This window comes from Delphinus delphis, chromosome 14, assembly GCF_949987515.2.
Source record: "Delphinus delphis chromosome 14, mDelDel1.2, whole genome shotgun sequence".
NCBI classification, from domain to species: Eukaryota; Metazoa; Chordata; class Mammalia; order Artiodactyla; family Delphinidae; genus Delphinus; species Delphinus delphis.
In genome coordinates this window covers 51907223-51924325 of record NC_082696.1, presented here as the reverse complement: position 1 = coordinate 51924325, position 17103 = coordinate 51907223, and the positions used below count along the sequence as shown (strand labels likewise).

General features: G+C 39.5%; 1 protein-coding gene across 2 annotated transcripts in view; it reads left to right on the top strand.

Annotated features, from left to right (window-relative positions):
• The window catches only part of LOC132437024 (beta/gamma crystallin domain-containing protein 1), a 57105-nt gene that overhangs the window by 2262 nt on the left and 37740 nt on the right, over positions 1-17103 (top strand). For both annotated transcript variants that reach the window (XM_060030155.2, XM_060030154.2), the window contains exons 2-6: positions 3515-5801; positions 8829-8876; positions 8963-9081; positions 10072-10240; positions 13172-13311. In XM_060030155.2, coding sequence (XP_059886138.1) covers positions 3515-5801; positions 8829-8876; positions 8963-9081; positions 10072-10240; positions 13172-13311 — 2763 coding nt within the window. The remainder of the gene's footprint in view (positions 1-3514; positions 5802-8828; positions 8877-8962; positions 9082-10071; positions 10241-13171; positions 13312-17103) is intronic.

The window sequence follows — 17103 nt, the reverse complement described above, 5'->3', positions numbered from 1 at the left end:
ATCATTCTTAAACTGAATGGATTCATTCTATTTGAATTCTTGGATAAGTAAGCTTAAGAGTAGGCAGTCTGCTTGGTAAACATAGGGGAGGAAATCCTGCTTAATGAATAACTTGAGCTACCTCACCAGCTGCCAACCTGGAGAACTTTGATAGAGTCAGCAATTTATTCTGTAACAGCAGCATCGGAGAAATAACCTGAGTGAATGATGCCCATTATTTGTAGAAGGCCAGTGTGACTGAACATTCAGACCTCCTAAGTGTGAGCCTTAGAGAAACTATGCTGTGTACCTGGTTAAGGGTGCTTCCCCGGTCTTCCAGTCAGAATACACCAGTGGAAAAACCAGAAATGTTACACCGTTAAGGGATAGGGTAAACAAACCAAGCAATCTTGCAGTGAAACTCTTCTTCATGTGCTGTTTCCTGTGACAGAACTAAACCAAATGTCTTTTTCTAAGGAGTGATTATTTCCTACCTAAAACTTTCCTTTGCCAGAGGCTCAGTTTAATTCTGTTTTGCACACGGCCTTGCACTTGGTGAATCGGCAAATTATTGGAATGGAGAATTAATAATTGTTTCTCATCCTTTGACCCATTTATGTTTGACTGATGGATTTTTTTCAGACCCTTTAGTTTTTCCTCATTGTTTTCAACTGGAGATGTTACGCAGATTATTTCTAAAAACAACTTGAATCTAAAATTTTATAGTTAAAACCATTTTATATTCTCCGAAAAATAATCACTGTGAAGCAGCATGTTTCTTGATGCTGCTAGAGAAATTATGTCTTCAGTTCTACCAAGTATTGAATGTTGAGATTCTTAACATGGTATGTTTAGAATAAGGAGAATTTTCTTCTCATACTATAGCCATGGCTTCTTAGACTCCAGAATATTTTCCCTTCTCACATCTTAATGAAGGCATTACAACGCGAATTATAGGAGTCTTCCTTTTAATCAGTTTGAACCAGGTTAATTGTAGTGACTCTCTGTAGCAGAAGTTAATAGTACAGAAAGTTTGGTTGTAAAATGTATTTTGATCTTGGTGTAAATCTTTAACGTGCAGATGTGTGTGTCCTGTCCTTAACGTAGCTTATTGGCTAACCTGGAGCATTTTCCATTTACATCATAAGATCTACTTTGATATTTGACTGTTCCTTGAGCTGATTAGTGAGAATTTTTTAAATGTATATTCCCTGCTATGTGAACATCCCTCATTAATTGATAGCATTTGTAAGTTCTCTTATTTCTAATCATCTCACTGGTTTTAGAATTTAATCTTTAAGGAAGTGCTTGTAAGTTAATTTTGCTTTTAAATTTCAGGTAAGGGCCCACCGTGAGGGAGCTTAGATATCTTAAGGAGCTATTGGGGAAAGCAATGCCAAGGAGAAATTCATGAGAATATATCAAATATAGTATTTAAATAAAAAATTTAAAAATGAACATCTAATTCTTAATGCTGTATTTGGGAAGGACATCTCAAGTCTTCTCAGTCTAATCATTTTCTCCAGAAGAATAAAGTGTCTTCTTCCAAGGTCCTACTGCCTGTTCCTTCAAAAGGCTCCTCAGGCCCAGCCTTCTTGAAGGCCAGTGAGTCCATGCAGGAGACAGTGTGAGATGTTAGTGCTTCCCTACTTTGTGTTCTCATTATCGAGGTGGCCTCTGAGGTATGATTATCTTACAGCTCTCTTGATAATTTACTGACTCCTTGGATCATAAAGCTGGACAGAACCAGAGGCGGTCATTGAGGCGAAGCTAGTCTGATCCTATCTGGGGAAGCAGAATAGTAGAGTTGTTGGGAGCATAGCATCTGAAACCAGAACACCTGGCTTCTGTCACTTACTAGCTGTGTGGCTTCAGGCAAAGTACTTACCTTCTCTAGATGCCAACATCCTAAAAGAGAATGTGGGGCTTCCCTGGTGTTGCAGTGGTTGAGAGTCCGCCTGCCAATGCAGGAGACATGGGTTCGTGCCCTGCTCTGGGAAGATCCCACATGCAGCGGAGCAGCTGGGCCCGTGAGCCATGGCCACTGAGCTTGCGCGTCCGGAGCCTGTGCTCCACAACGGGAGAGGCCACAACAGTGAGAGGCCCGCGTACCGCAGAAAAAAAAAAAAAAAAAAAAAAGAATGTGTAAAATTGTACATGAGGCAAGCCATAGAAAGTGCTTGACGATCAGTGAATGTCAGTGGGTGTTATCTCTTACATTTTATAAACCACTAGACTAATGATTTAGACATTTTTGTTTTTAGCTTTAGAGTCTGTTCTTCTTGGAAAGCTTATATAAAAGTGATATATAAAAATAAGTAGGAGTGATTCTGGTTGAAAGGAGGGTGGTTGGCCAACAATTCCATCCCCCAGTTTCTACTGTCCCCTTTTGCAGCCCTTGAAGAGAACCACAGGATATCTTCAATGATAACATGTATGTGTGTGAACCAGTACACACACACGTTCTAAACCATCTAGTTTTTTGTTTATTTTTACAGGTAGAGAAGGTAGAGTTTAGAGAGTTAAGGTGGCTTGACCAAGTTCACACAGATAATTGGTATAAGAGCCAGGACCAGAGCCAGAGGACATTTTTTTCCTCAGAAAGAAAACAGTGTGTACATTCAAAGACTTAAAATTTCCATTAGGGGGCAATTACACCCAAGAAATGTGAGAAAGAAGGGAGACCCTCTTTGCCCCCAGAATGGTGGCAAAACCAACAACTGAGTAATTGATAAGTAAATTGTGGTACATCTATATGATGGATTTTTATGCAGACATTATGAAGACTTTTCATATTTTTTAGTAACTTGAAAAATGTTAAAAATGTTAAATCTCTTTTTTTTTTTTTAAGGCAAGATACCAAACTCTATGAACAGACTAATCTCAATTCTATTGAAAATATTTCCCTATGCATACAAAAAAGACGGGAAGTATACTAGAATGTTGACAGGGATAGTGTTTGAGTGGTAACATTATGAGTGGTTTTTTGTCTTTATATTTTCTAAATGTTCTATAGTGGACACACTTGTATAGTCAGAGAAAATTTTTATGGGGGAAGGATGAAGGGAATAAACTATCCAAAGAGGTAAATAATAGATAAGTATTTTTTATAATCTCACTTTTGAGATAATGTAAAAAAAAAGTTATAAAAAAATACACAGTTGATTTTTGGGGAAATCATTTACATATTTAAAGTATGGGAGTACAGGAAGTATTTAAATTGGTTCTAATGTTCTTCAGTCCCAACTCTAGTGCCAAGCACTGTACTTATCTACTAGGTACATGATAAACTTATTAGAAAACTTGTTACCCTCTCACCTCTAGCCTTTCTTAGCTATGTAATTTTTCATCCCTCATACGGAAGCGCAACATCCATTAAAGGTAACTGATAGTGTATTTAGAATTGTTTAAAAATTGTTTCATCAAAAATGTTACCTATCAGAAAGATACTGGCTTTTCACAGTTTTGTAATAAATCGGTATGTTCACTTTAAAACCCAGGTTAATAACTTTATCTTGCTCCTTTATTCTTGCAGCCCTGCCAAGCCCAAACATGTGGAACTAAATCTTAAAACCCCTAAGAATCTTGGTGGTTTGGGAAATGGGCATAATCCACTTAGCCAGCCAGTTCACAAAGGAAACACTGCCACCAAAATCTCCTTATTTGAAAACAAGCAGGCAAATAGCCCAAGACACACTGACCTTCGAGGTGCGAGGAACACTCCTGCCTCTAATAAAACATTTGTCGGGAGGGCACAGCTGAATTTAGCCAAAAAAGCCGAGGAAATGGAGCGGCCTGAAAAGAAGTTGCCGCCAGATAGTCACCAGAATGGTGCGCTGGGGAAGGAAGCCTCGGCAGAAGCCAGAGTTACTGTTCCTGAAGAGGAGACTCCTGGTTCTCCGCTTAACCAAGGTGATAAGGTAGATGGGCAAACAGATGCTGGCTGCCCTTCTGAACCAGTGGTTGCTGCTCTGATTCCTGTTAAGGACCACGAGCTCTTAGGAGAGGACGACTCAAAGGTTGCCGACCGCAAAAGACTTGAACGTGAAAATATGACTGATACAGCACAAGACAGCCCTGCCGTTCTTGAGGCCAAAGATTCACCTCCAACAGCCATACCGAAGCCGCAGGATGGATTTTCTGACTCCCAGCACCCAGCTGGGTCATCTAATGGGCCTTCTCTTTCACTGGCTGCCCGCATTCCTGTGGATGATCCCAAAGACACAGGTGCTCAAGCTCCTGTAAGCAGTTTTCTGTGCACTGATCTGAAAGTGTCGGAAAACCATAATGGATGTACTCTGCCTGTGTCTCATCAGAATAATGAGATGATGTCCCCCTCCAGACTGGCAGGAGGAGGAGGGGGAGAAAGAAGCCCTCCTTTGTCCCCAGAGCACAGCCTGGCAGCTATGGGAAATGAGTGTCCATCCAAGGTCCTTGTCCAGGTCAGGTCCTTCATGCTCCCTGTGGAGAACACCAAGGATGTCCGCTCTGGGATCATCTCAGATAGCTCTGAAGTTAGAGAAGCACAGTTGCCAAGCTATCACAATAAGGAACTTGAAGTGGTTTCCGTTGCAAGTCGTACTCCCCAGAAAGAGGAAGTACAGGGCAATAAGAGCACATCACCCAAACACATTCATTGCACAGAGGAACATGTAACAAAATCTGGCCCACAAGTCATGCTGCCCGAATCAGAAAAAACTCTGCCTATTCAGGGCAACGGAAAACCCCTGAAGACTGAATCCAGCACCACCAACTACCCTGGCAACAGAAATCATTTAGAAACCCCTCAAAGACCCAATCAAAATGTTGTAAATGGCCAGGACAGTCCTGCAAGCCTTTTGAACATTTCTGCTGGTAGTGATGATAGTGTATTCGATTCTTCTTCTGATATGGAAAAATTCACTGAGATTATAAAAAAGATGGACAGCGCAGTTTGTGTGCCCCAGAAGAAAAAGAAGGCCAGGATGCCAAACTCCCCTGCCCCTCACTTCGCCATGCCTCCTATTCATGAGGACAATTTAGAAAAGGTGTTTGATCCCAACGTGTTTACCTTTGGTTTGGGTAAGAAAAAGGAAGGCCAGCCAGAAATGTCACTGGCTTTACATTGGATGCAGAATCTTGACACCAAATCCAAACTGAGACCCAAACGTTCATCCACTGAACAGAGTGTCCTTTTCAAGTCCTTGCAAACTCGCACTAATGGGAAAGGCGAGCCTCTGGCGGCTCCAGAAGTAAATGACAAGGAGAACAGGGATGTCACAAACGGTGGAGTCAAGAGATCGAGGCTAGAAAAAAGTGCGCTTTTCTCAAGCATCTTATCTTCTTTACCACAAGACAAAATCTTTTCTCCCTCTGTAACATCAGTCAATACCATGACCACATCTTTCGACACCGCTCACAACAGTTCTCTTTCTCGGCCTTCCGTGTTACAGCCTGTGGCTGAGGGTGCCCCACCCTGTGGTTCAGAGAAAGAACAGCCAAGTCTGCCACCCAGCAACGTAAAGGTCTTCAATTTCAACTCGTCAGATACGTCTCATTCGGGATTGGAAAGTCCGAGCTCCGTGGAAAAGTACCTGCAAAAAGAGGAAACCGGAAAAGATCTGGATTCACGAAGCAACCTACCCGTGCCCAAAACTACATATTCTGAATTTTCAAAACTGCAGAACAGTGGTGATATGGAAAAGGCTAATCATATTGAAAGTGTTCTTAAATCGAACTTGCCGAGCTATGGAAGCAGTGACACAGACTTCCCCGGTCTTTTCAAATCCACCCTGTTTGACCCAAGCATTTCTTTTTCTGAAATGTCATTATCAGATACAACAGTAAGTAGCAACATAGTATTATTTATGTGGGGTAGTTTTAAGTCAGAGGAGAAGGGGACGATGAACAATTCATGTTATTTGTTTAAAAATGGTTATGCTCGTGTCTGATAGTTTTTTATTCATTCATCACATATTTGAAAACCTACTATGTACAAGGGTCTTTAGAGTCCAAGAGAAAAGGTACTTGGATTCTGTTCTCAAGGCATTTGTAGTCCAGCAAGGAAAATAAGCTACAAATATTTTAGGGCACTTGTGAATTTATGTGTTGTGTTGTGAAAGGTGTAGTTAAGGTACCTTGAGAGCTCAGAGACAGGGTGTTTTTTCTTCCCTAGTTCTGTGTAAAAATGCTCAATACTATACCTAGAATTTTGAGCATTTATGAAGCAAGCTTCCTTTATCTGGAAAAGCCTCCACCGAGGAATCTTGTTCCTAACCGTTTCTCTTGTACTTTGAGATTCACTGTTTCTTCCCCTTACTAGCAATAAATGTTTATCCCACATGGTTGATAAAGTATTTTCTCTTTATCTGGAATTAGTTTTCATTAGGGAAATATTATTTTCCTGCAAAGCTGTTGGGAAGTAAAGAATTTGGTCTACATTAGCACTTTCCTGTAACGGAGTAGAAAGGATGGCAAAATACCATTTTGAGAAACAGTTAAGATTTCTCCATCTTCTTTTATCTGACTGCTGGAAGTTGTTTTCTTTACTCAGTTTTTGATGTGAATTTGTGGCGTTCCGTTACCAAGCTTGATACTCAAGTTGAAAGAGGGAGGCAGATAAGATTTAGAGCTCAGCTCTGCTAAGCCCAGAAACAGGAGTGGGCCTCTGTATTCCTGTTGCCCACCCTGTGAACCAGGCTACCTGGCAAGTGTAGATCAATATCCAACACAGTTTATCCAGGCAGAAAATATCTTGCCCACTTCCTCATTTGTACAGGGCACTGCCCCATGTTTGAATTTGTTGTATTAGCTTTTGCTACAAGCCTATCATGGAATACAATTCTGGAAGCTCTTTCAAAATGTATAGTTGGATTTCCAGCAGAGGCTCAGATCCCTCTGCTCAAAAGTTTTCATATTTTTTACTCTTAGGATGACACACACACACACACACACACACACACACACACACACACACACACACACACACACACACACACACACATAGATAGATATAGATATAAAGTAAAAATTATTGAGGACCCCAAAGAGTTTTTGTTGATATGGGTTATGCCTATTGGCATCTATTACATTAGAAATTAATACTGAGAAAAATTAGAACATACAAATGTACATTCCTGTAGCCATCAGAGCAATGATGTCATCACATGTCATGGACCCTCTGGAAAATTCCGCACTACACCTGTGAGAGAAAGAAAGTGAAAAAGAGAAATAACCTCTTCTTATTATGAAAATGGTTTTGACCTAATGGACTCCCTGCAGAATTATTGGGGACCCTCCAGGGACCCCTGGATTTCACTTTGAGAACCACTGCTGTAAACAGATAAAACTGAATCAGCCTATAGCACTTAGAAATCCTAAGATTTTTGAGTATTTCTCTGAAAATTGACACTGGTCCACTTCCCGTTCATTACAGCATTATTCTGTCTTTTTAATCATTCTTAGATTACCTCTCTTTGACAATGAGTCTGACAACAGAATATACAGTTTCCCTATGGAGTCCCTTGAAAAACCCAATCAAATGGAGTAAAAAGGAGAAACAAAGTACTTTATACTTTCTCTAGGCCTTTTTATGATTTAAAAAAATTTTTTTGTTTTTTTTTTTTTACACCTTGGGCTTTGTTGTCTATATAACTATTCTCCCTTTAATGTCTTAACTGAATTTCATTTAAATACCAGGCTTTTTCTTTAGCTTGTCTTCTTGAAATGTGCATATATAAATAAGCATATGGCATTTTAATCTGTAATAATGCTCTACTGAGGCCCTTCCTATGGTCTTTCAGGCATATTCCACCCTGGTGTGGTGCAAGAGCGATCAGATCAAAGGCCGTCCTTAGAATAGGCATCCTGTTCAGCAGTGAAAGTAGTCCATGTTTTATAATATTTTTACATGTGTAATTACTATTTTTATTATCTTAGGCATTTCTGGTTTTGCTGGTCAGATGGTCTTGAAAATGATTAGTTTTGGAGCCATATAAAAATATATTTTGTTCATCAAAAAGGAGGGATTAAAGTAACCATGTACAATGTACATTGTGAAATATACCATAAACACTTTATTTAGACTAGTTATGTGATGAAAAAACAGTAATTATAGATTCAGATAAGATATGTATATGAACACATAAAATGGATTCAGCTCATTCTAGATATGTGATTAATCCATTAGAATTTCTCTGTTTATTTGAAATTATACTGAGATGGTTTGAATTATAATCTCTTAGCTGAGTTCTTGTTCTGTGAACTGATGTAAAACATAGGTCTGACTCTTACGCCCTGAACTTTCCAGATTGGTGGAAGTATCCTAGGCATTTAAATGAAAAGAAATTGAAATGTCAAATACAGTTGCGGGGGGGGAAAGCCCTTATTTTAATAGAGTCAAAGAGAGTTTGTTTTGTTTTTTAAATTTTTATTTATTTTTATTTTGGGCTGCCTTGGGTCTTTGTTGCTGTGCGCATTGCAGTGGCTTCTCTTGTTGCAGAGCACGGGCTCTAGGCGCGCAGGCTTCAGTAGTTGTGGCACTCGGGCTCAGTAGTTGTGGCTCGCGGGCTCTAGAGTGCAGGCTCAGTAGTTGTGGCACACGGGCTTAGTTGCTCTGTGGCACGTGGGATCTTCCCGGACCAGGGCTCGAACCCATGTCCCCTGCACTGACAGGCGGATTCTTAACCACTGTGCCACCAGCGAAGTCCCGTCAAAGAGAGTTTTCAGACAACTTTGGCATAGATCAAGGTAGACATGTTTCCAAATTGACAAATACGAGGCAAATACGATCTTAAAGGATCATGAGAGGAGAAAAGAGGACTTTACATAAAGTTTAATTATTTGTTGTGTTTTTGTTCATCTGATTACAGACACTTAAAGGAAGTGTCCAGAATAAAATCAATCCCCGACCTGGAAAGGTAAGATTATTTTCTATTCCGAGTCTAGATTTCATTTTGATCTGTTAAAGTGCAGTAAAACGTGCTACCACTCTCACTTTCTTCAGGTGGTGATATACGGTGAACCTGACGTGTCAGAGGAGTGCATTGAAGTGTTCAGTGACATTGAGGATTGCAGCTCTTGGAGCCTCTCTCCCGTGATACTCATAAAAGTTGTTAGAGGATGGTAAGAGTGACACTTTGTGTTTCTGACTTGGAGGGTGTGTGTTTCACATTTTTAATTACCCTTTTGGTCATTAGTACTTATTTTAAATTATGCCCTTAGCAGTGTAAAGGGCAGACAATACTAGTCATAGTGAATACTAAAAGAAATTCATGTGTAAGAAATATGGTTTATAATGTTATTTCTGATGATAGGAATGCTGCATGTTAAAAGCATGTCAAGCTTTTGTTGACTTCTCTTAAGACCAGCACTGTCATATATTGTCATGAGGTTTCTCTTTAGTGTTCGGATGTTGTTGGGAAGAATACTGTAAAAATGCTTTTTGGGTCACGAAAGTTAAAGTATTACATGGTATATCTGAAAGTTGCTAAGACAGTAGATCTTAAAAGTTCTCATCACTAGGAAAAAAATTGTAACTGTGAGGTGGTGGATGTTAACTTATTATGGTGATCATTTTGTAATATACACAGATATCAAATCATCATGTTGTACCACTTAAACTAATACAATGTTATATGTCAATTAGATCTCAATAAAACTGCAAAAAATGTTTTCCATTAACAATAACATGCATGTAGTAGTCCTTTGTATCAATATATCCGTTGATATGGTTCTAATATATAAGTTAAAATCCCTCAAGAGAAGTGTTTTTTACATACATAAAAAGAAAAAAATTGCAATAAACGTCCATTTATCTGACATATTACTAAGTCTCCACCAACTGGCAATTCTATAAAACTTTAGTAGCTCTATAATGTTCATATTGATAGTCAAAAGTCCTCTAAAATCCTGATAAAATTCTTCAGTTATCAGAGCTTAATTATGCCCACTGAAGTTTTAGTTTTAGGGAGAGTTTATGCTGTTTTAATTGCTAGAGAATTGGCCACTAATATATGGTGTATATATATATAGTGGCTATTGGCCAGAATATTTGCGTATTCAAAATCTCTCTCACCAAGACTGGCTAATAGTTTTGCTATGTTTTATTCTTAGCTGGATTTTTTATGAGAAACCAAATTTTGAAGGACACTCCATCCCCTTAGAAGAGGGAGAATTGGAACTGTCTGGTCTTTGGGATATAGAAGATATTCTGGAAAGAAACGATGACGAGGCAGAGTCGGCCAAGCCTGTGGTGATTGGTTCAATCAGACTTGTGGTCCAGGTAGGTAAAATTCGTAAGGTTTTAATAAAGGCAAACTGGATTTCATCCATTCTTTCAGCAAATATTTATCGAATGCTGGGTATAATTCTTTTGAGAGAGAGTTTCATTTTATGATAAAAGTGGGACAAATATTTGGTGTTTTATGGATGTATTTTCTGTATTTTAAACATTTGTACATGTTAAATGAATTAGAACTAAGAAACATTCTAATTGGTTAGTCATCTTTTTCACAATAAATCCTGAAGGTAAATTTCTCATTCCGGCCCCCCATTCCCATCTGCAAATGTATTTTACTTAATAACCTAGTTTTGATGTGTTCTGTACGTACAGATTTTTGTTTTTTTAAAAATAAATTTATGTATGTATTTTTGGCTACGTTGGGTCTTCGTTGCTGCGTGCAGACTTTCTCTAGTTGCAGAGAGCGGGGGCTACTCTTTGTTGCGGTGAACGGGCTTCTCATTGCGGTGGCTTCTCGTGTTGCACGTGTTGCGGAGCACGGGCTCTAGGTGCGCGGGCTTCAGTAGTTGTGGCATGTGCGTACAGTAGTTGTGGCTTGCGGGCTCTAGAGCACAGGGTCAGTAGTTGTGGTGCACGGGCTTAGTTGTTCCGTGCATGTGGGATCTTCCCGGGTTCCCTGCATTGGCAGGTGGATTCTTAACCTTAACCACTGTGCCACCAGGGAAGTCCTGAACAGATTTTTCTTTCTTTTTTTTTTTTAATTAATTTATTATTTATTTATTTTTGGCTGCGTTCAGTCTTCGTTGCTGTGTGCGGGCTTTCTTTTTTAGTTGAGGCGAGTGGGGGCTACTCTTCATTGTGGTACACAGGCCTCTCATTGCGGTGGCTTCTCTTGTTGCGGAGCACGGGCCAGATTTTTCTTTTACTTAGTTTTTTGGTTGCTGTGCGAGTTCTTATTACCTTGAGTGGCTTACAGGAGTTATGTTTTGGAAAAATAAATAATCCAAAGATAATTCAGTTGATCAACTCTGGCATTTCATGTGGGTTTTTAGAAAAATAGGTATTTAAGGCCACTTTATGGATTGGGTAAAAATTTCTTGGTCCCTTATTCGTTGTTGAGGAACTTGTATCAGTTCTTCACGGTTCTTGGCATTTGATGATTCTTTACCTTTAAAAATGTAAAAGGTATCTTCCAAGTGAAAAAACTCCATTTGTGTACTAGACATGGGTGTTGGGGTACAATAGGGAAAAAAGCCATGTTCCAAAATGAGAACGAGTAACCGTGACTAACAGCTTTTGGCGGAGGAAAATGTCACCTGTTTCCTGGGTTAACATTTCTGAGTGACTTAGGTGGTAATATTGGTATTCTAAACGATTTATCTCTTACTAGTTTTAAGTACATAATGTGATGAACCTTATGTAAGACACGAGAAACACCATTTTAAAATGTCATAGTGGGATAATTTACCTGCAGTTTTTATTTATTACTCAAATAGTATTGGTAATGAAACAATATTTTAAACTATCATCCAAAATCCCATCTCTCATGAAGTGTCCTCCCTTCGTTTTTCTGAATTCTCTACTCTTTCTTGGCCATATTATAATCTGCTTTTTCTATAGTTGTAATCATAATACAGGTACAGTGTTGTTTTCCTTTAAAACTGTGATTCTCAATCCTTTTTTTCTCTCTCCATACCACTTTCCTGAAGGTTACACTCCCGTTTGTAACATCTCTCAATGATTTGCAACTGGGGGAGGTATTAGGATCTGGTGGGGTGGGGATTTAGGGATCCCGGAAGGTGGGCTAAGGGAAATGAAGCACATTGGTAAAGAGGCCTCCTATTTCCCCTGATAATAGCAGACCTAAGGTGAATTAATGCTTTTCATGTTATTATATGGTTTGGGGTTTAACTGAGCATCATATTCCAATGGTATGATGCGCTATCATTCATTTTACCTTTCTTCTTACTGTGGGACTTAGGGAAAAACTTACCTTAAATAATACTGCATGAACATTTTTGTGCATTTAATAATGTATACATTTTCTGATTTATTTCCTTGGGGTAAGTTTTTCTGAATGGTGTCATGTTAAAGGGAAGGAATACTTTCATGGCTCCTAATATGTGACGAATTGTAACTTTTTACAGATTGTGTTTATGGTTTCTTGACACATAAACATAAGTCACAACGTATATTCAAGGGGGTCACCTTTTCAGTTCACTAGATTTGTTCCTTTTGTTAATGTTTGAAAGAGCTGCCCTAAACTGACCCAAGTGTTAACCATTTTTTCTGTACCTCAGTTCACCTCGCTCTGCAACACAGAAGAGGTTCAAAGAACATTCGATCAGGGCTCAGGCACTCAGCCAGGAGAGGCCTTTTGTAGAGTGTTTGATGGACGTGCAGTGCATGGAATAGTGACTAAAGTGTAGAGATTTAAATCACCATAAACGTGTGCCTTTGCCTTTTATGACTTAGACCAAGCCGACATCATAGTCAAGGAGAGTTACCACAGGGGGCTTATGGGCACAAAACAGCTGAGGAAGATTCCAAGTGCAACCACTCTATAAACTAGTATCCCTGGACATGGACGGTCACAGGAGAGCAAAGGAACTAAAACTCATGTTACCAAGGAAAGCGAAGCAGTTTTGTTTTTTTGTTTGTTTGTTTGTAAGGATGAGAGAAATAACTATGTTCCAAAACTCTAAAATACATTTCTGGTGCTCTTTGCTTGAATGTAACACTGAGATATATGACTAAACCAATGTGTCTGCCCCGAAAGATCATATATTATTAGGTCATGGGTGAAAACAGGAAAGGGATAAAGTGGCAGGTGATCTGTGCAACCTATTGTATATTTAAAGCTTCTTTTAACTATTTGAAAAGAAGAATAATGAGCCTACTGTAGAGTTTAATACATGGTGTACTATTATACATGTATACGTGTATTCATTTTTCTTTTTTTTTTTTTTTTAGGATTACAGAGTTAGTCAAATTGACTTATTTACTGAACCAGAAGGGTTAGGACTTCTAAATTCCTACTTTGATGATATTGAAGAAATGCAGGGGTTTGGTATGATGCAGAAGACTTGTTCCATTAAAGTACATTGGGGCACGTGAGTATTTTATTTCCAATACAATTCTAATGAAGCCCTTTTTTGAGTGTAAAAGGAGGACTTAAGATACTCTGTCTCTGATTTGTTGTCCTGTCAAGTAATTATTGACTACAAGGTTTTATTATTTTTTTGATAAGGCACATAAAAATCTGATATTTTTGGTTACTGTGTTACCTATGTTCTTATGATTCAGCTCTCTTATAAAACAATGATGATTTCTTGGAGGAAGTGCAGGGAGAAAACTGCATTTTTTAAAAAAATTTATTTATTTATTTTTGGCTGTGTTGGGTCTTCGTTGCTGCACACGGGCTTTCTCTAGCTGCCGCGAGTAGGGGCTACTCTTTGTTGTGGTGTGCAGGCTTCTCATTGTGGTGGCTTCTCTTGTTACGGAGCACGGGCTCTAGGCGCGCAGGCTTCAGTAGTTGTGGCTCATGGGCTCTAGAGCGTAGGCTCAGTAGTTGTGGCGCACGGGCTTTGTTGCTCTGCGGCATGTGGGATCTTCCTGGACCAGGGCTCGAACCCATGTCCCCTGCATTGGCAGGTGGATTCTTAACCACTGCACCACCAGGGAAGTCCAAAAACTGCATTTTTAATGTGGGAATTTCCTTTTTGCAAACGAACCTGATTCATTCAAAGCTGAGTTGCAGATTATACCTTCAGGGTAATTCAAAGGGGGTAATTAAAACATGTGTGCCCCTGATATTTCAGGTGGGATGGAGGCCAACATGCATGCTACTTCCTTTAACATTTTCACACAATGCTTTCCAAAGCCCCTAGAATGTTGGTTTCAAAAATCACAGGAAATTGCAAGGGTATTTTGAAGGAAATGGGAATATCTCAGAGGAGAAATAAGGCTAGAAAGTTCAGGCTGCAGAACTGAAGCTTGTGGCTTCTGCAGTGGAGCGCACAGCCCAGGGCATGTGACAGACATCCACTGAGATGCAGGAAAAAACACTAAAGCTTCTTTATATATTATTTAAAATCTTCTTTTCAGATTTTGTCTTTGTGTATATTTTCTAATCAATTCATAATATATTCAGTGGTTATATATATAAGTTATATATTCAGAGACTGCTCAAGAGATTTTATTAATGGAATATGCATAAGATAATACATATGTAATGAGTCCGAAGGTAAATACTACAAGAAACATAAATTATGGAGAGGGACAGTGGAAGTGCTACATTAGAGAGTGGTCGGGAAGGTCCCTGGTGACCTTTAAGCAGAGACCTGAGGAAATGAGGCAGTCAGCTGAGGGACATCTGAGGGAGGCGGAGCAGGGGAGTGTCCTAGGCAGGAAGCCCAGCATTTGCAAAGCCCTCCAGGGGATGTTTGGGCAACAGGTGGGAGGTCTGGCTGCAGTAGAGTGAGCTAGGAGGACCAGTGATGGGAGAGAGGCCTCCTGTCATGTCAGACCTTGAAGGACTTGGGAGGGATTTTAGATGGCTCCAAGTGACGTGAGAACTCATTGGAGGATTTTGATCTAACTTGTGTTTTAGGAGGATCACTCTAGCTGCTGTGTAAAAGTAGATTGTAAAGAGGTAAGAATGGAAGCAAAGAAACCAGTGAGGAGGTCACTGCAGTTACATAGGCAAGAGGTTTTGGTGACTTGGCACGATAGTAGTGGTGAAAAATGGTCAGATTCTGGATACATTTTGAAGACAGAACCAACATGTGCTGACAGATTTTATGTGGGGTGTGAGGGGCTGAGAAATGTCCAGGGTTTGGGACCCCAGCATTTACCAGAATGGAGAAAACTAGGAGGGGGAATGAAATCCAGGAGATGAGTTTGTGAGGTTAAGTTGGAGATGTCAACTGCACATTCAAGTAAGAGGTCAGGAAGGTGACTGGATGCATGACACTGGAATTCGGGATTGGGGTGAGGCTGGAGATAAAATCAGGAGTCATCAGCACGGAGAATGTATCCAAACCGGGTGCTAGATAAGATCTCATCGGGGAGTGAGTGTAAAGAGCAGAAAAGGCATCTGAGCTTCCGGCACTTTTGTGTTTAGTGACTGGTAAGAAAAGGAGGAATCTAAACAAAAAAAGTGTCTTCATCTCTTGCTGCCTTTTATTTTTTTCACATCAAAGAGATCTCTACATCTTTTTTCTCAAAGCATTTAATGTTGAGAAATATCACTTTCCTTAGAAGAATGAAATAGGCGTCTGCCATAATATTTTAATCTCCATGTCTGGAAGGTTTCAGGACTCAGGCTTGGGCTATGTGGAAGCATAATGAGCTACACTTAAATAAAGTTTCTTACCTTGACAGTAAGTTTAACCTAGTTTTATAGGTGGTAGTTACAAACCAGTAATGTTTTACAAGTTTTGATGGGCTTGCGTGGCAGTAGACTTTTTTTTTTTTCCCTGGTTCTTCATTTCCGTTAGGATAATAGGAAGCTGCCTTGGATGTCAGCTCAAAGTTTGGGGTCATTGAACTTGGTCATCTTGGGACCAGGTCAGTAGTACTTTTACAGATCTCCAAGGAGAACCTCAATGGGTTGGAAGAATTCAGCTGATAACAGGTACCCGAGCTCATGTTGCTTCTGTTGGTGCAGCAGTCCCCTGAACTGGTGTAAGAGAAGATTTTGCTGGGGGTGGTGTAGGGGGCGTGGTACTTGTTTAGATTCCATTAGGAGATTTATTTCAGGGCCTGTTCATTCTGGGTTAGGTTTTGCTACACATACACAAATTAAGAGTATTACTTGTCGGTTTCTTATTTGGGAAAGTGAGACATTTCTAACTCACATTTCCTTTCAGATTCTGTTGCCTGTGATTTGTTTTTAAACCTTTGTTTAAAGCAGCTGGCTAATCCTGGTACCCGTCCTTGTAGAGGTGAGGGCGCATCTTGTTTTGAGTGTAGTTCTAATAAACAAAGCTAAAGGATTTTAGAACTTCAAAGGGAGCATTATGAGCATCTGTTCCAACACCATCATTTAACCAAGGAAGACAGGTTTTGGTCACTTTCTCAAGTTGGATTAGTTGTTAGGATTAGTCGTCAGCAGAACAGGTACTGGAATGCAGGTGTTCTGAAGTCAAGGGACATTTTTTAATAGCCACATATTCTTTTGATCAGTGCTGTTATGAAATATTTGATATATAAGAATATGTGTATATGTGAATTACGAAGTCTAGTAGTCAAGCCCCCACGTGCCCATCACCCGACTGAGAACCTCACCGTTACCAATGCTGCCGCAGGACCTGGCATAGCCCGCCTGCTCCCATCCCCCTGACTCCTCTACGTGTGTGACCCCTCTCTGAAACTTTGTGGTTTTCTCATTCCCTTATTTTATAGTTTCATCCTATGGTATCTGTCCCTGCACTGTTTTAGTTGTGCTTGCTTTTGAACGTCATAAAAATGTTATCAAACGTCCGTGTGGCTTGTTCCTTTTTCTTTACGTTGTTTCTAAGATTACCCATATTGATGAGTATATCTTTACTTACTCTTTTTGTTTGTTTTAAATTTATTTTTTGGCTACATTGGGTCTTTTTTTTTTTTTTAAATAGGACTCTATTCACAGGAGTCTTAGCCTCTAGAAATGTTTTGCATTGAAAGAAAGCTATAAAGAATTGATCTTTTCTTTAGATCAATTCTTTAGAATTGTTTAAAAGTATTATGTTATATAACCACATGTAAAAATTATGACTAATGAATTCAATCAAACTCCAAATACTAATCCTCTGAAAGTAGCTTTTAGGTTAAGATATTAAGTGTGGCTCAATGTTGTACCTTCAGTTGACTTGTCATCTATTGAAAGAAGGCCCACTTGGATGGGAGCCCCATCTTCCTCT